Source organism: Panthera tigris, chromosome B4 (assembly GCF_018350195.1).
Source record: "Panthera tigris isolate Pti1 chromosome B4, P.tigris_Pti1_mat1.1, whole genome shotgun sequence".
Lineage (NCBI taxonomy): Eukaryota > Metazoa > Chordata > Mammalia > Carnivora > Felidae > Panthera > Panthera tigris.
In genome coordinates, this window is record NC_056666.1 from 93459592 (window position 1) to 93479337 (window position 19746).

The window sequence follows — 19746 nt, forward strand, 5'->3', positions numbered from 1 at the left end:
TTAACAAGCTTGCTGAGTGATGCATTTGTCAAAGGGAGAAAAGGGTATCAGTGGATGATAGAAAACCAATAGGTTTTTTTAAGGACAAAAATTTTAACTGTCCTAGGGGGTCAACTTGGAGTAAGAAAATTTTGTTTTTTAATAAACTGAAATATTTGGGATTGATTTTGGTCTCTATCAACACATTATGTAAGAGGGTATTGGTCATCTCTACTAGTGGAGCGGGAAAAATCGAGTGAAAGCTAAGACCTGAAAATGAGCAGCCAGGGCAAAGATAAATGTCTCCATGAGAGTTCACAAGACTTTGTCCCGGACAGTCAACGTCCAATTAAAAACAGCTTTTTAAAATTCAACAAAAGGAATGTAAGTCTTCCTCGTAATACTCAATAAATAACGTTTAAAATTAAAATAGCAATAAAATATTATTTAGTAATATAATGGTAAACAATCAAAGAAACAAAACCCGAAAAAGCTGAATGTATTTGCCTCCGGGAAAGAATTGGTGAGGTTGGTGAATTGTCTTTCGTTATTAGTATATAACACTTTAAATTGTGTATATGTGGTACTTTCAGGCAAATTTTAAAAGTTTAAATTTAAGAAAAATTAAACGCACGAGCAAGAACGCCGTTGCTATGGCAGCCCGACGTCCCGAGATCCCCTTTGTTCTTCGGGAGTTCAACTCCCAACCTGCCCCGCTGCAAGCTAGATGTCGGACCCACCCCTTCCAGGTCTCTGGCAGGCGGATCCACAGGGGGCGGAGCGCGAGCCGAAGCCCCGCCCCCCAGCGTAAGGAGCCGCGCTTCCGACCGCGTTGCTCCACTCAAAGTGGCACCACTCGCTGCTCCAGCTGGCGGCGCCTGGCCCGAGCTTCGCGCTGGTCGGAGCTCCGCCCCCTGCAGTAGAGCGTGTGCCGTCATTTCCGGCTTCTCTTACCTCCGGTCCCGGGCGTGAGCTGTGAGGGATTAGCGTGTGTGCCGAACTCCACGGAACCATGGTGAGTCTGGCCCCGCTAGCCCTGTCTAAGCCCCACCACGTCCCGCCGGGCCCTGCCGCCTCGCTGTCCCCTCTGTTTTCCCTTTGCCTTGGACTCCTTGTGTCTGTCTCTCCTTAGGCCGCCGCACATGGCGCGGGCCGCGGCGTGTGGCCTGCGCCGGGCCCGCCGGTGAAGCCCTCCATGCCTAGCAGGGGGAGGGGCGGGCCTCCATGCCAGCGTCTTGGGCCTACTAGGCCTCTCCCACTACCAGAACCCGGGGCCCGGGGCTCAACCCAAGCGAAGAAATTTCTAGTGCCCCGGGCGGGTCGGCGCGGCAGGCCGCGCCCTCTCTTGGGGAGGAGCCTATGGCGACCGGGCTGGAGGGACCGGACGGTGAAGATGGAGGCGGGTCGACCGCGTTGCCTCGTCCACTGGGCGGTTGTTGAGCTAGTGGCTTACAACTCTTGCCTGCCTTATGCTTAGCTTAAAACCATTTTAAGTCTTGGGGCGCCTGGGTGGCTCAGTCGGTTAAGCGGCCGACTTCAGCTCAGGTCACGATCTCGCGGCCCGTGAGTTCGAGCCCCGCGTCGGGCTCTGTGCTGACAGCTCAGAGCCTGGAGCCTGCTTCGGATTCTGTGTTTCCCTCCCTCTGACCCTCCCCTGTTCATGCTCTGTCTCTCCCTGTCTCAAAAATAAATAAAACGTTAAAAAAAAATTTAAAAAACCATTTTAAGTCTTGCCATGTTTAACAGTCTCTTTGGTACAGAATTTTTACTCGCAGAGCCCTAGTAGATCCCAAAAGCAAGGTCGTCTTGCCGTACAGCTTGCATAAGTCCCTCACTCCCCCCTTAAGTAAATGCCCCAGTGATGGAGAACGTCACTGTTTTGAAAAAGTATGTTGTGCTGTAAATTAAACTTGTCTTTAATATCTGCATATTTTATCTCCATGCGTCTGAATATACTTGTTAAATATTGGTATTCAAACTGATTGTTAATTTTCCTTTTTAGGCGTCCCTTTCCCTCGCACCCGTTAACATCTTCAAGGCTGGAGCTGATGAAGAGAGAGCAGAGACTGCTCGGCTGGTAAGCCTTGTTCTCCCATTCTTTTAAAGATTCGATTGTACTTTTTGAATTTTAAGATTGTAAAATTGATTCTTACCTTCAATCTCCGATTTTTACTCCAGTCCTCTTTTATTGGTGCCATCGCTATTGGAGACTTGGTAAAGAGCACCTTGGGACCTAAGGGCATGGTAAGGAAAACTAGGAGTTTTTATGTTTTGATATTGTTTTAGAGCCATTGGTGCAAATACAGTTAATAACTCAACTTGGGGGGTGCTTTTTAATGTTGGAAAGTTCACTCTTACTTACACACGTAAGATGTGGATATATTCTTCTTGCTAAAAATGAAAACAGTGCTTATAAAGCTAAAGTTCCCTTGGATCACCATCCTGGATCCTCTCCCCAGTGACAACCACTGTTATATCTGGATGTAAGTCTTCCCAATATATTTATGTAGATTTATCTGTGCATTATGTGTTTTGTTGCATATATTTTGTTCTATCATAGGCACTACACATGTGTACTTTATCTGTAGGTAGCTTTTTAAAATTCCTTTCAGCATTAATGTTTAAATTTTATTTATGACCACATTGAGGGACATTTAGTTTGTTTCCATTGTTTTTGCTATTACAATGCTGAGACAACCTTGTTAATATTTCCCTGTTCTAGTGTTTTTAGGGGTAGACACCAAGATTTGCTTATGGAGTGTATGCATTGAAAAATTTGAATGGATACTGCCAAATAGCCATCCAGAGTATTTACACATCAACAGTATATGAGAATACGGGTTGATCCATGCATTTTTCCAGATATATTTATATTTTGAACCACATATTTATTATTTATTCCTTTTAGGATAAAATTCTGTTAAGCAGTGGACGAGATGCCTCTCTCATGGTAACCAATGATGGTGCAACTATTCTAAAAAACATTGGTGTGGACAACCCAGCAGCTAAAGTTTTAGTTGGTGAGTATGAGGATGATAAGGTTTCGTTAATATTTTGAAACACATTTTTAAATAGGTTGTGTTGATGAACTATACTTGTGATTAATTGATGTCTACTTTTTAATTGTTATCATTATTACAAGCTTCTAGAGTACCATGCATTTATTAATGATAAAACATTTCAGACTGAGAATTTCCAGGGTTTGTCAGGTGAGGAAACCTAGATAAGTGAGATTCAGATTGGTGGTGGGTATGTTTAGAGAATTAGGTAAGCTATGGAGAAGTAATTTAGAATGCAGAATCTCATAAGAATGAGCTAGTAACTATAGCTTCCTTTTTGTAGATATGTCAAGGGTTCAAGATGATGAAGTTGGTGATGGCACTACCTCTGTTACTGTGTTAGCAGCAGAATTGCTAAGGGTAAGAATATCTGAGCAACTTCAATCTCCTTTTATTGTTTTTTGCTCTTGGGCCGGAAGTCATTGGGTCCTGCTTCAGGCTTCAGTTTATTTGTTTTGAGAGAGCGTGCATGCACATGAGCAAGGGGGGAGGGAGAGAGAGAATCGCAAGCAGGCTCTGGTGACAGAGCAGAGCCCAAAGTGGGGCTCAGTCCCATGAACCAGGAGATTATGACCTGAGCTGAAATCAAGAGTTAGATGCTTAACTGACTGAGCTACCCAGGAACCCTTTATGTCTTTACTGTTGTGAATGTTTTCTGCTCTTTATTAATAGGAAGCAGAATCTTTAATTGCAAAAAAGATTCACCCACAGACCATCATTGCTGGTTGGAGAGAAGCCACAAAGGCAGCAAGACAGGCTCTGTTGAATTCTGCAGTTGATCATGGGTTGGTATACCAAAATAATGCTATTTTTAAGTATTTAACATTTCTTAGTTTGTCTATTTTTTTTATTTTTTATTTAAAAAAAAATTTTTTTTAACGTTTATTTATTTTTGAGACAGAGAGAGACAGAGCATGAACAGGGGAGGGGCAGAGAGAGAGGGAGACACAGAATCTGAAACAGGCTCCAGGCTCTGAACTGTCAGCACAGAGCCCGATGTGGGGCTCGAACTCACGGACTGTGAGATCATGACCTGAGCCGAAGTCGGACGCTTAACCGACCAAGCCACCCAGGCGCCCCGTTAGTTTGTTTAGTTTTGAGAGATTTAGAGAATCTTACAAGCAGGCTCCATGCTTGGCACTGAGCCTGACTCAGGGCTCAGTCTCATGACCGTGAAGTCATGACCAGAGCCAAAGTCAGGAGTCAGATGTTTAACTGACTGAGCCACCCAGGTGCCCCTTAACATTCTTTTCAAAATATGCTCCATACAGAAAGTCTGGAGAATAAAAGCATTTACAAACATAACCCTGTTGCCTCATCCTGCCCTGATAACAAAACAAACCCTCCATGTTTCACTTCACATACAGGCTGGGTTTCCAGTTTCCTGTGTATATAATCACACAACACACAGAAACAAATAGTATTGTGCAGAGAATTTTACAGCTTCTAACTTAGTTGAATAATAAGGATATTTCTGAGTGTTAGTATTTTCTGCATTATTAGTTTTAATAGAGGTATGCATTTGATTATAGTATAATTTATCTATTTGTGTTTGGAAATCTGTGTTTTGATTGATAATTTTTAGCTTTATAGTAATGTGACAAATCTCTTTCCTAAAAAAATGTTTCAAGAAGTATAATTGGTGAGTCCGAAGGTATATGTGTATTTTAAGGCATTTTTATTTACCAGTAACTCTCTAGAAAACATTAATTCTCACTCCCAATATCTGTATAGCAATACCTATTTTTCCATGCTCTTGGAGCATTTGCTATTTTTTTGTTGGCTTATTTGTTTTTTGGTATTTTGACAGATAGGTGGGAAATTAGTAACTTTTAATTTCGCATTTCTTGATTATTGGTGGTGAGCTCTAATTCTTTTTCTGTGGCTTAGAGCCCTGACTGGGGTGAAATGATCTACTGACACCTATTTGGATAAATTTCAAAAAGAAAAATAGGATTGATATCTTTGGAGAAGCATTTTAAGAACAGGCATGAGTCTTCTGTTTTTTTGTTTTTTGTTTTTTTAGTTCTGACGAAGTTAAGTTCCGTCAGGATTTAATGAACATTGCAGGAACAACATTATCCTCAAAACTTCTTACTCATCACAAAGACCACTTTACTCAGTTAGCTGTAGAAGCTGTTCTCAGACTGAAAGGCTCTGGTAATTTGGAGGCAATTCATGTCATCAAGAAGCTAGGAGGAAGTCTGGCAGATTCCTATTTAGATGAAGGTATGTATATGTTAAATATGGGAAAACAAGGTTTGATCAGATGTTGAGGGCTAAATAGCGAATCCTGTTTTTAGCTAGTCAGGACTAGTGACACTTCACAAAGCCAGAAAACTTGTCTTTAAGAATACAAATAATATAATAACCATTTTTGTCATTCTGATCCATTTATTATGTGTAACTATGTGCTTCATCTCACTCCATCCCAGCATTTCTTTGATAATCTCTAGGTTTTACTTATGCCAAGAAGTTATTACTTGCAGTGTCTAATAAAGAGAAATTGTAGTCTTAGTAGAAATCAGCTACTCTGAAATAGCACTTTTTCCAGGAAGGGTTTGTGTTAAGTCATATCATTTAGTTGGTGTAGGTATTGAGGGTATAGGTGCTGGTGTTTTTTAAAGTGATACAGAAGTCTTAGCAATTGCTATTTTCTTACTAATAGTGTATTTTGTTCTTAGAGTATGAATTTTTCAAAACATCTTTACATTGTATTTACTTCACAAAATGACTTCTGGAGTGGAATGTGTAGGCGTTCTCTTCTATAGAGGAGAAACAGGAATAAGTTGTGTTTTACCAGTGATTCGTACTTCATTTATAGGTCATTTGTATTTCAAGGCAGTAACAATTCTGAAAATACTCTGTTGAATTTATCTATGAGGGCTGTGTAGCATTTCTAAAAGAGGCTAGTGGGTAGGTAGGGATAATGAAAACAAAGATAGCTACCATTTCTGAATGCTACATTCTTGAATGTTCTGTGCCAAGCATTCTAATAGGAATTTAACTTAAAATTTTATTTATCCCTCATGTTGTTGATCCAGTGATTGAGAATTAGGTTCATCTTAATAGGGTGGAAAACCCAACATGAAAATGGAAAAGGTAAAAGTTATGTATGCCTCTAAAAGAAGCTTGGAGAAAGAGTTCCAAATCATCAGGCCTCTAGGCTGGAAACGAGCATCTGTGCCACTGGTGATATTCCTGTTTTACAGATGACTAGCTAAGGTTGATTAATTTGTCCAAGAGTCTGTACATAGCCTGTAAGCAGCATGAGTATGATTGGGGCAGGTTTGTCTGACTCCATTATACATGACTTTTTCATTTTCTTAACCGGCTTCAGTGCTTCAAAAAGTTCAGTAATCTCTAGGAATACCTTGTTTTTCTGAATCCTCAGTTTTTCTGTTGTGTTGGCTTTAAAGGAATGAAAGTGGATTTATTAGCATTATGTTGTAATCCACATCTGCATATTTTGTATATTTTGTGGAACAAAAGTTTCAAAATACTGTGTTTATTCTTAAAGTTTGTGCTGTACTCTTACATTTCCACCTGCTAAGTTGATTTTTATGATCACTGCTTTAATGGAATGCTTTATAGGTTCTAGGAGCTTGAAGAATTGGACTCAAATGTGTTCTTTGAAAGTAATTTGATAAAGCAGACATCTATAGAAGATTTATCAGTATAGCTTTCAAGTATTTAATATAGTATTCTGTATTGTAGGCTTTCTGTTGGATAAAAAAATTGGAGTAAATCAACCAAAGCGAATTGAAAATGCTAAAATTCTTATTGCAAACACGGGTATGGATACAGATAAAATAAAGGTATGTTAACTACATTTCTTGGAATTCTAATTGTTAGCTGCTTTATAAACTCAGGCTGAGAATCACTTGCACTTAAAAAAAAAACCTAGAATATATATGAATGTATCCAAATACATAATTTCAGTGTATTTATGTGAAAATGTTTATGTTGAGACTCTTAAGTGTTGTTTTTATGCTTTCCTTTGTTTTAGATATTTGGTTCCAGGGTAAGAGTTGATTCTACAGCAAAAGTGGCTGAAATAGAACACGCAGAAAAGGAAAAAATGAAGGAGAAAGTTGAACGTATTCTTAAGCATGGAATAAATTGCTTTATTAACAGGTCCGTATGTGGTTTTGCTAACAATAGTTATAATAATGTAATACATGATTTATGTCTTTGAAGGCTTATGGAAATACTTAATATGGAATTAGTGACTTGTTATTTAGAAACGTGTTTTTTCTGAATATAATTAGAATTTTATGGCAAGGCACTTGTATTATTATGATTTTGGTGATGTTTTATGTTAATACACTTTACCAAACCTTTTTTTGTTAATAACAAAATAGTTAAAAAAAAAAAAAAAAGTTTTTTGATGTTTGTTTATTTTTGAGAGAGACAGAGACAGAATGAGAGTGGGTTGGGACAGAGACAGAGGGAGGCGCAGAATCAGAAGCAACCTCCAGGCTCCTAGCTGTCAGCACAGAGCCTGACGCGAGGTTTGAACTCACGAGCTGTGAGATCATGACCGGAACCGAAGTCGGACGCTCAACCGACGGAGCCACCCAGGCACCCCACAAAGTAGTTTTTTGATTTGACAGTTACAGTTTTAGAGTTTTGGACTAATTGTGTGTGTGTGTGTGATATATATCTGGTGGAGAGGTTCAATTCCCATATCAAATGATGAGAGTTTGAAGTGGCAAAAAATTAATACCAAAGAAAACAAGAATGAAGAGATCAAGTTTTAGATAAGAATTTTGTCTTGTGTTTTTTAAAATCATTTATTTTGATTTTTTTTAATGTTTATCTTTGAAAGAGAGCACAAGCAGGGGAGGGGCAGAGAGAGGGAGACACAGAATCCAAAGCAGGCTCCAGGCTCCAAGCTCCAAGCTGTCTTCACAGAACCCGATCAGGGCTCGAACTCACGAACCATGAGAGAGTGACGTGAGCTGAAGTTGGATGCTTAACCGAGTGAGCCACCCAGGCACCCTAAAGTTTGTTTTTGAGAGCGTGTATGCTTGTGCACAAGTAAGGTAGGGAGGGACAGAGAGAGAGGAGACAGAATTCCAAGCAGTCTCCATGCTGAGAGTCTGATGCGGGGCTTGAACTCATGAACTGTGAGATCATAACCTGAGCTGAAGTCAAGAGTCAGATACTTAACTGAGTCACTCAGGCACCTGTTTTCTTTAATTTCTGTGAAAAAGTATGTGTATGCTTCTTCTGTGTATTCTTTTTTTTTCAAAGTTTATTTATTTTGAGAGAGCATGCACGCAGGGAAGGGGCAAGGTGGGGGAGAGAATCCCAAGTAGGCTTAGTGCTATCAGCAGAGTCCAAGGTGGGGCTTAAACCCACGAACTGTGAGGTCATGACCTGAGCTGAAATCAAGAGTTGAATGCTTAACTGACAGAGTCACCCAGGCGCCTTTCCCCATGTTTCTTAATTGTTAGTGTCTAAGGCATTTTTGGGTTTTTTTTTCCCCCACAAAGGCAATGGAAATTTTTTTTCAGTAAAACTAGAAAAGAGTCAATAAAAAGTCACAACACTATCCACTCCAGTGGTCTGAGGCAGCGTAAAATGGAATCAGGTGTCAGGCACTCCGGGCCCCGTAGCTTGCTTCCATGGCTCTCAGACCAGCTTCCATCTTTGGGGCCCTGATGTTATAGGGCCGAACATGTAGGATCCAATAGTAGTGAGGGCCATTTCCTGGCAAGGCCTAGAGGCAAGAACTCTAGACTGGAGTTTTGGCAAGGAGTCCTCTATTCTCTTCCAGGTTCAGGGGGCCTAAAACCACTGCTTTGAATTCAGTTTACTCATTCCCACCTCAGGGCCTCTAATGTACCTAATTTTCCCTCTGGTTGGCTCCCTTGGATTGTTTTAAATGGTGAAAATGCCAAGAGGAACAACATGTTTCTGTCAGTGAACTTTGGTTAACTTTGACAGTTAATATTTGATGAAAAATAATTGTTCTAGGCCAGATGTTTGTGGGCTTCTTTTGTTTGTTTTAATGTTTATTTATATTGTTAGAGCATGTGCAAGGAAGACAGAATCCCAAGCAGGCTCCATGCCACTAGCACAGAGCCCCATGCTGGGCTTGATCTCACAAATGTGAGATCATGACCTGAGCCCAAATGAAGAGTCAGATGCTTAACCCACTGAGCCACCCAGGCATGCTTGTGGGCTTTTTAAAAAGAAGTTTGTAAACTGTGTGATCTGTGAATCTGAGAACATGCATTTTGCCTAACAGTGCTTTATAATAATTATTTTTAAAACTTTTTTTAGCCTTTTTTTTTTTAATTAAGTTTCAAACTTTTAAACATGTCCTTTTTATACTCCTGATAGAAAAATAATACCCCATTGGGGCACCTGAGTGGCTCAGTTGGTTAAGGGCCTGGCTCTTGGTTTCAGCTTGAGTGGTGATCTCACATATTATGAATTCGAGCCCCATATTGGGCTCTGCGCTGACAGTGTGGAGCCTGCTTGAGATTCTCTCTCCCCTCTCTCTCCCCTCTCTCTCCCCTCTGCCTCTACCCCGCTTGTGCACCCTCTCTCTCTCAAAACAAACTTTAAAAAAAATCTCATTTTGGAAAATAGAAACGTATAAAGAAGGAACAGAGTCTAGGGTCTGACCTTCCTGAAATTCTTTTATTAAGCTGATCTGTGTGTGTAGTGTTCTGGCTTCAGTTTTTCACTTACTTACGATGGCATGCTGTAAACTTTTGTAACTTGGGTTTTTTGTTTTTTTTTTCAGTCTAATATATTTTTAAAATTACAAAGTTCTCATAACTGGTAAATTGTGATCTGCACAAACACTCCCCAGTGGACATTAAGGTCGTTGGCAGGTTTTGCTGTTCTCTAAAAATTTTTTACAAATATCATCATTAAAATCTTTTAACGTTTATTTTTTTTTGAGAGACAGAGCATGAGAGGGGGAGAGGCAGAGAGGGAGACACAGAATCCGAAGCAGGCTCCAGGCTCTGAGCTGTCAGTGCAGAGCCTGATGCGGGGCTCGAACCCACGAACTGTGAGATCATGACCTGAGCTGAAGTCAGGTGCTTAACTGACTGAACCACCTGGCACCCCAAAATCTTTTAATATCTAAATTTATTTTCCTATTGTAGAGTCTCAGGAGTGGAATTAAAGCATGTGAACATTGATGTGGGGTTTTTTTGTTTTTAAGTTTTTTTTTAACGCTTATTTATTTTTGAGAGAGAGGGAGGGAAAAAGGGCAGGCAGAGAGAGAGGGAGACACAGAATGTGAAGCAGTCTCTAGGCTCCCAGCTGTCAGCACAGAACCCAATGTGGGGCTCAAACTCAGGAACTGTGAGATCATGACCTGAGCCGAAGTCGGATACTTAACTGACCCCTGACGTGGTTTTTGATGCATTTTTTGCTACATTACTTTTCAGAATTATGGGTCTAGTTTATCCTATTAGTTAACAATATAAAATACCTGTTTTCAGTACTAGCATGAATGCACTAAGTTTTGTAATTTATAAATTATTGCATACAGAAGATACGGTAAAATTTGTATTGGTGAGGTAAAAATGGTTCCATGTTTTTTAGTCTGTTGAATTTTAGACTTGTGAAATAACAATTTTGAACAATATTTTTATTTTATTTATAGGCAGTTAATTTATAATTATCCTGAACAGCTCTTTGGTGCTGCTGGTGTTATGGCTATTGAACATGCAGATTTTGCAGGTGTGGAACGCTTAGCTCTTGTCACAGGTATGGGAAAAAGGCATTAATTTCTTTTTTCTTTCTTTATTTTATTTATTTTTTTAAGTTTATTTTGATAAAGGGAGAGAGGCAGAGAGAAAATCCCAAACAGGCTCCGTGAGGTCAGTGTAGAGCACGATGCAGGTCTTATTTTTGAGACAGAGAGAGACAGAGCATGAACGGGGGAGGGGCAGAGAGAGAGGGAGACACAGAATCGGAAGCATGCTCCAGGCTCTGAGCCATCAGCCCAGAGCCCGACGCGGGGCTCGAACTCATGGACCGTGAGATCGTGACCTGAGCTGAAGTCGGACGCTCAACCGACCGAGCCACCCAGGCGCCCCGCACGATGCAGGTCTTGATCTCACAACCCTTGAGATCATGACCTGAGCAAAAAGGAAGAGCTTAACCAACTGAGCCACCCAGGCGCCCTAAAAGGCATTAATTTCCAACAAACACTAATCGCTCTTGGATTTATTAAATGTTAGTGTATGGAACTTATTGCTGAGAGTACAAAGAAGTACCTTTAGGGGGCTTAGAAAATAAACCATTATTCTGAAATCTGATTTATGGTTTTTTGACATCTTTAGTTATGTTATTTTACTATATACCAAATTATATGCTAGGTTTTCCCTCTCCTTTTTTGTTACATTGTTTTAAAGATACTAGATCTTTTCTCACAAACCCACAGGACCATTGTTCTATACCTAAAGAAACAAAAACTTAAAAAAGGAGTGTTCGGTTTTATCTAGTTTATTTTTAGTGGTGAGTAGTCCAATGCTTTGTGCCCTCTGTGGTAGTAAGTTACCATAATAACCTTTATTGAACACTTAACTATATGTCAGAGAGTGGGTCAAGTGCTTGCACACTGTTTTTGTTAATTCATTTAAATTTGTGGGTAATCAGTGTTGAACTAAGTGTGAAAACAATTCAGCAATGAATAACGAAAAGTTTCGTATACTCTAATATGCTTCGGTAGAGGTATGAGTTTCATAATCCCAGTTGTGTGGAATAAAAATATATTTATCAGTAAGATCACATCTACATCAGAATGACAGAGTGTAATTTGTTTATGTTGGGGTAATAGTTTTTAAAGTAACCTTAAAGACGTAAGTGTAGCAACTTTATTCTCTAATTTTTAGGCCCTTGAAAATAAATGAATATGTTGGAAAGGTGGTTTGGGATCTGGCAATGAGAATTTAAGGAGAGGGGTTTGAGATGTAAAGGCACTAGGAATGTTGAATTTTCAAGTGCCATGAGTATTAGAAATAAAAGTATACTAACTATTGTAAAGGGTAGTATTGGTTTCATGTCAGAGTAACTTCTTCAACCATTTTTAATAATTTTGAGAAGTGTGGTCTTCTGACCTAAAAAAAGACTTTTTTCTTTCATTAGTTACTTTGAAATGGGTTTATTTTTTCTTTAATTACTTTGAAATAGGTTTACTTTAAAGTTCTTTAAGAGCAATTACATACTTGATGCTTAAGGTAATAAAATTTAGGGTGTAATTCCTCCTTTAAGATAACAAAATTAAAGACATGACCTAAGAATTAAATGTGAATGATAGCACATTCATAGGATAAGTTGATCTCATAAGGACTTGATACATGAAATTGCCACATACACTCAGAGGAAAATTGACTGCACCAAGCACACCCAACTGCAAAGTTGATCTTACCCCGTTGGTGCCTCCTATCTTTAGCTTACTTGTTTTTAAGATGTGTGAAATTGGTTCTCGTAAACGTCAAGGATACACATACATGTTTTTTCTAAGCCGGTATAGAGAAGTTAGTGAATTTAAGACAAGTGAAAATTCTCATAAGCCAAATTAGTCTCATTTTGGGGATGTGATGTCCCAAATGTATTGTGTCTCACATCTAGAACACAAAGCAGTCTCAGGAATTTGCCAATCAAAAGTCAAAAGAACTTCAGCTGTACGGATGAGTATAAATCAGTATAAAAATGACCCAGAGTCTTTTTCTATAATTTTTTTTGTAAAATAGATATAAAGCATCCATTATTCTGAGTTACAGTAAAAAAGTAGGAAAAGAGGGGTTGGTTGATGGTAGAGGAAATCTACTTTATTAGATGAGAGTAGTGAGGTAGAGAAAGGGATTTTAAAATGGAAGTTTAACTTTTGCCTAATTAACGAGGAAAGGAAATGGCTGAACTTTTCAGTTTACACCATGGAAGATGGAGGGAAAATAGGAATAGAAATAAGACCTAGGAGTAAAGTAAAAACTTGTTGACATCTCATTAGGTTTGCTCTGGGAAATTTTCAGTATACGTTTTCCCTTTTTCTAGGCTTTCTGAGATTGTAGTTACTGTAATGATTAGCAGGTATCAGGTGCTCCTTTAAGCAGTTTCTAAGGTTTACATCTGTTGACGTAGTAGAATTAGTCAAATATTCTTATGTTTTGAGAAATTGGATCATAAGGGTACTGGTTTTCTAGACAGGATTCAAAAGGGAATCTGTATTCTACAGTGTGCTGCACATATAGGTCTAAAGAGACTGCTTGGATTTGAATTCCACTTTACTGTATTTGTTAGTGCTACGTAATCTTGAACAAGAAACTAAATATCTCTTTGCCTTGATTTTAGTATTTCCTAACAGTATCTCTGAGGGTTGTAAAGATTAAATAGATTATGTGAAGTGCTTCAAAGTGCTTAGCATGTAGTAAGCAGTCAACTTTAAAAATGTCAGTTCATTAGTTCTTACTGGAAAACAGATTTTTAAATGCGTTGTGCATTTAATTAATGTGTATTTATGTTCATAGGTGGTGAAATTGCTTCTACCTTTGACCACCCAGAACTAGTGAAGCTTGGAAGTTGTAAGCTTATTGAGGAAGTCATGATTGGAGAAGATAAACTGATCCACTTTTCTGGGGTAGCACTTGGTGAGTGATCATATAGATCCTGATTTAGGTTCCTAAAGGTTTGATAGACTCTGTTGAAGTTAAAAGAAGTAGTTACTGTATTTACTAGAATATGATGTGTCTTAATTCTTGAGAGGCATGATGTATATTAATCTCAGTTTCTTTTGAGATAAGCCTCATGTTAATCTTGCCTTTGTGAACAGTATATTCAACATGATTGTTTTCTAGGTATCTTAGAACTACTGTGAACATGGATTATTAGCAAAAAGAATGTACAACAGCAGAGGACATGTCCGCTTTTAAAACCAAAGAATAATTATAACCAATATCTACGTAAAGATTAGAAGGCAAACTTGTTTTTTATAACTAAGTGTTCACTGTGACCTAAGAATCTTATCTTTTAACTTTAGGTGAAGCTTGTACCATTGTTCTGCGTGGTGCCACTCAACAAATTTTAGATGAAGCAGAAAGATCTTTGCATGATGCTCTCTGTGTTCTTGCCCAAACTGTGAAGGATTCTAGAACAGTTTATGGAGGAGGTAAGCGTTTTAAAAATACTGAACGTGGTTTATTCAAGTATAGTAATGGTTTTGGCTTTAATGATTTTTAGAAAGCTTATATATAGTACTTTTGAGTTTAATTTTAAAATGTTTGATGTATCTTAAGGGAAATCAGTAATTCAGGGTCTTGGAGATTAAATAAAATATTTAATTGGAATTTAATTTTAATCTGCAGGCTGTTCCGAGATGCTGATGGCTCATGCTGTGACACAGCTTGCCAGTAGAACACCAGGCAAAGAAGCTGTTGCAATGGAGTCTTATGCTAAAGCACTGAGAATGGTAAGTTGATAAAGAGATATGAACTCCCACTTTGTGAGTATTGATGGTTTTTTAAATGAATACATTTTCCTATTGTAGACATGTTTGCCTTTTTGGCATTAAGAAAACTGGTTCACGCCACTTAAATTTGATTCTGGAGTTTATCTTTTTTATGAGCAGTAATTAAGAGGAACAATTTTACATGGTTTCTAAATGTATAATTTTAAAAAGGTGTCCTAGTTAGAAGTAAATCCACTTTCTTATAGAATATTTGCTATTTGTCTTACCTTGTAGTTGCCAACTATCATCGCCGATAACGCAGGCTATGACAGTGCAGATCTCGTGGCGCAGCTCCGAGCTGCCCATAGTGAAGGCAATACAACTGCTGGACTGGGTAAGAAATTGCCTGAAACCTTGTAGTAATTTTGGTAGTAACTTTACCAAGTTATTCTTTTTTTCTTTAAGCTGAATTCTCATAATAACCATAAAAAAGTTTCCTGTGGCCCTTGCCTCTGTAATTGTTACATATTTTAGGAAAATGTTTAACTTCATATTCTCAACACTGCCAGAACTGTTTTTCCATAAAGGGTATAAAACTAATTAGAAGATTTGTAACTAGTTTATTATGACTGTGAGATTGAAATACATAAACAGTATGAATATTTTCAAATAAGTATAAACATAATGTTAAGTTTATTATAGTATAATCAACATTCAATTTTAATCTCCTAGGAAACTTACTATGAGACATTCTTGAGTGTGGATCTTTGATACATAGATAAAAGTGGCCAAAAGGGCAGATTTTAATTCAAATTGAAAAATTTCCCAATGAACTGTCCAAGACAGGAATAGTAAGAGGGTAGATAATCCTGGCACTGCAGAAGAGAGGTAATGAAAATGATCTGTCAGAAGGTGAAGTAGGGATTCTCACAAGAAGAAAAGTAGATGACTTCTAAATTCTCTTCCAGTTTTAGGAATCCATGGTAGGGGCACCTGGCTGGCTCAGTTGGTAGAGCATGTGACTCTTGATCTCAGGGTTGTGAGTTCGAGCCCCGCATTGGGTGTAGATTACTTCTAAAAATTGAAATCTTAAAAGAAAAAAGAATCCATGGTAATTAGTGATAAGCACATCTTATGTGTAGTAATTTTACTTTTGTTTTTATTTTTTACTATTATTTTGAGAGCGAGAGAATCCCAAGCAGGCCCCATGCTGTCAGCACAGAACCCAGCATGGAGCTCAGTCCCACGAACCATGAGATCATGACCTGAGCTGAAAGCAAGAGTTGGAGGCTTAACTGACTAAGTCACTGCTCCCTGCAGTAATTTTACACATGTACGTACATATACACACGTGTATATATATGTACATAGATAAAGATAGTTGATTGAGGGGCGCCTGGGTGGCTCAGTATGTTAAGTGTCAACTCTTGGTTTCAGCTCAGGTCATAAACTTGCAGGTTGTGAGTTCGAGCCCTGTGTGGGGCTCTTTGCTGACATTGTGGAGCCTGCTTGGGATTCTCTCTCTCTCCCTTTCTGTCTGCCCCTCCCCAACTTGCTTTCTGTTTGTCTCTCAAAATAAATGAATAAACTTAAAAATGTTAAAAAAAACTGATTGAGTGTTCTATATTCATTTTCCATTATTTGACCTAGTTGACCTCCATTAATACAGATGATTGGTAGTTGACCTTTTAATTTTCTCAAAGGCCTTGAGTGATAGGCTGATGAGAATGCTCTAATTAAATTGAGTGGTTGGGTCTTGTGATCTCATTTTTTATAAACATTAATTTTATTTGTTGTAAGTCATTAGAGATATTTTGATAATTTAGTTGCTAAAACTATAGGGGTGCCTGGGTGGCTCAGTCGGTTGGGCGACTGACTTCGGGCTCAGGTCACAATGTCACAGTTGGTGAGTTCGAGCCCCACGTCGGGCTCTGTGCTGACAGCTCAGAGCCTGGAGCCTGCTTCAGATTCTGTGTCTCCCCTTCTCTCTGCCCATCCCTTGCTCACGCTCTGTGTCTCTCTGTCTCTCAATAATAAATAAATGTTTTTAAAAAAAAAACAGCTATAGGTTATTTAGTAAATACTGTGTCTTTTTTCAGATATGAAGGAAGGTACCATTGGAGATATGGCAGCACTGGGTATAACAGAAAGTTTCCAAGTAAAGCGACAAGTTCTTTTGAGTGCAGCTGAAGCAGCAGAGGTGATTCTGCGTGTGGACAACATTATCAAAGCAGCACCAAGGTATTGTAGCACTTTAACACACATTTCTTAGAAAAAAATTGTTTTTTAAAATTATTATTGTTTTTTAATGTTTACTTAGCGTGCCCACATGAGGGAGGGGCAGAGAGAGAGGGAGAGAATCCCAAATAGGCTCTGCACTGTCAGGGTGCAGCCCAGTGTGGGGGTTGATCCCATGATCTGTGAGATCATAACCAGAGTTGAAATCAAGAGTTGAATGCTCAACCAACTGAGCCACTAGGTGCCCCTCTTACAAAAAAATTAACACAGAAGCAAAAAATAGATAACTGGGTATGTTTGGTAATTGTAGTTGATAGAGCCATTTCTGCTTAACTAAAAGTATTACGCATGTTATTTAAAATCTGTAGTCATAACTCTTAAAGTCAAAAAAGTTCAGGGAGAGAGGGGTACAGGTAACACAGGAGAGCTCTCAGAATTGACATAAAGAGGCAGGCTTGGAAAGGTTAAGAACCATACTGCATGGGGGTGAGGGCTGTAGTAGTAAGAATGAATGTCTTTTTACCAGGATGAGTCCGCTATAGTCCTCTATCCTGGGTACACTTTTTCATATAGGTAATCTTAAGTACATGATGTCCAGAGTTCCTTATATGTTCCATTTCAGCAGTTTTTTTAAGGTGTCAAATTTTTTCAGAAACTTATTCATGTAAAAAATGGTTAGCCAGAATATCTTAACTTCTGAAGATTTAGTTAACTTAATTGTTCTTACTAGTAGTTATGAAAATATTAATTTTACCTGTTGAAGTGGTAGTTCATGAAATTGAGAGGGGATGGTGGCCTGCACCAGGAGATAAGAGGTGAGGGCGGTCAGGAGGTGTTGATCATAGATTTTGAAGGTGGAGCCTGCAGAATTTGATGATGGGCTGGATATAAGGTATAAGGAAAAGGAATGAAGGATAATCCAATCCAAGGTTCTTGTTGGGAGAAATAAAGTTTCTCTTATGTGAGTCTCTTGTGAATAGAAGCAGAGAAGTGGGATGGTAGCTAGAGGATGTGTGGGTCTTTACTGTGAATGTTCAGTGCTATGTGGAGTGATCTCGTAGGGGGAGATGAATGCAGAAGGAGGGAGCAGCCCACTGAGTAGCTGTGAGAAGGAGTGGGAGAATGAGGGGGGGTGCTGGTTTTAGTTGGAAGCACGGGGAGTTCATCCCTGGGAACAGGAGGGAAGTAGGAACATCATTAGGAAATTGCACCTTAAATGGACTAAGGTTAAGGTACAAGGAATTTCTTTGTGCAGTCGTGCAGCATCCACTTGAGTGCTTTTTTCTATTACATCCCATTACTATTAGAGGAAAGAGTAGAAAGGAGTGATTTGGATGTGGAAAGAAAAGGGGGAAATGGTATTTAAATCTGTGGTGTAGTAGAAGAAGGCCTGGGCTGAAAATAGTTTCTCTGTGGTAGGGAAATGAGCAGTCATTTTGAAATGGAAAGTTGGTGAGGGAAGGAGAAATTGAAAGTTTTGGAAGCTGTGCCAGCAGAGATGGTTGTGCAGTTCTGTTTTCTCCTGTCTTTAAGCAGAATGATAACAAAAGGAAACTGGTCTGTAAAGTTTTCCTAATAGGCCACATAATCATGCCCTGCCCTCATAAATCTTTGCAATGACTTGACACCCTCAACCACGTTTGTAATATGTTCCTTGGTATATACCTCATTTGATCTGATACCACTGTTTTAGTGGTTTAAGTGTCTATTAAATTTAGTAGATGTTCTCCGTAATTGCAGTAAAGAAACATGAATAATTTTGTTTAACTCAGCCTTCCCAAACATACTGGTCTGGGGACTCTTCATACCCATTATTAACCAGGGGACTCTTACTCCATTCCAGACCAGTTGCCCTGTGAACTGTCACAGCTTGATAAGTTTCTATATTGACATCTTTTAGCATCCTTTAGTCCTACTCCCATAAGCTTCCAAGGTTGAAAGATTTATTTCCTTATATGGTCCCAGTATACTCTTTCAGTGTTTTTAGACTTTGCTTCTCTGGAATGATTGCTGTGTTTGTCTTTAGAAGCAGTGCTTATACAGGCAGTAAGTAAAATTCTGTTAGTACCTCTGCCATGCCTCCTTCCTGAGAGATTTGTTATTTTCTCACCAAAGAATAAAAGTTTAACATCTAAGATGTATATGAAAGGCACTGTTGACATACTTTAGTGAGTTTCCCAGCTTACCTACTGGCATTTGTTTTCATTCGTTTAGAATAGCAAGAAAAATAGAGATTTTTAATCTGGAGGCCCCAAAGTCTTGTCATTCTACATACAACTTGTGGTTAAGAGTACCTGTCTTTGTCTTTGACTAGTTTAGTAGTAGAATTCCCTAACGCATTTGCTGAAAACATGCATTAACCTTTTAATGGAGAATATGTATTTGTTAAGTAGGTTGTTGGGATGAGAAATAGAGTATTGCTAAATACCTACAGGTCTTCACGTTCCATAGATTTGTAATGTCCTCTTACTAGTGTAGTAGTAATTGAGGGATATTAATTATGAGGTAGAAACAGCATCTTTGTTACAGAGAATTGGTTATAATGGTTTTAATAAAATTAAGAATTTAGCTGTGTTTGTATTTGCTATAAATCTTTGGTTACAGTCATGCTTTTCATTTTTACCATTGCCTTTTTCTTAAGTGTTTGTTTTATAATCCTTGCAGGAAACGTGTCCCTGATCACCACCCCTGTTAAACATTCCCATGTGCTGTTGAGCTCTGGACCAGGTAGTTCATAGCAAAGTTGTGTTTGAAAGACTTCCACCTATTAAAGAAGACTGTGGTATTGAAGTTTATCTGTGGCTCTTGTATCCTTAAGTTTGGACATTTAACTGACCATCTATTTTAACATGGGTCTAATTTATTTGCTGTTTCATTTTCCATAAAACACAGTTGATTTAAAAGTTCGTTTCTCATATTGTGCATCAAAATAAAAATTTGAACAATTATCTGTTCTTACCTGTCTTAGTGATTTGTACTCTGTTTTTAATTATTTAATGGGAGCAAATGATTATACTCTGTATAGAGTTGTTCAGCTTAACTAAT

The 19746-nt window shown here is 38.6% G+C and overlaps 1 protein-coding gene across 1 annotated transcript; it reads left to right on the forward strand.

Annotated features, from left to right (window-relative positions):
* Positions 1-844: 844 nt before the first annotated feature.
* Positions 845-19649, forward strand: CCT2 (chaperonin containing TCP1 subunit 2). The gene is made up of 16 exons (XM_007082240.2): positions 845-994; positions 1982-2056; positions 2158-2223; positions 2888-2999; positions 3322-3398; positions 3711-3823; positions 5065-5267; positions 6756-6856; positions 7048-7175; positions 10678-10781; positions 13547-13666; positions 14056-14184; positions 14381-14484; positions 14758-14857; positions 16563-16704; positions 19366-19649. The coding sequence occupies exons 1-16, from the start codon at positions 992-994 to the stop codon at positions 19394-19396; spliced, it is 1608 nt and encodes a 535-aa protein (XP_007082302.1). The 5' UTR covers positions 845-991; the 3' UTR covers positions 19397-19649.
* Positions 19650-19746: the final 97 nt, after the last annotated feature.

Coding starts and splice junctions, on each gene's coding strand:
- CCT2 (XM_007082240.2), top strand. Junction 2,224..2,887: donor CCTTGGGACCTAAGGGCATG/GTAAGGAAAACT, acceptor TATTCCTTTTAG/GATAAAATTCTGTTAAGCAG. Junction 14,185..14,380: donor TAGAACAGTTTATGGAGGAG/GTAAGCGTTTTA, acceptor TTTAATCTGCAG/GCTGTTCCGAGATGCTGATG.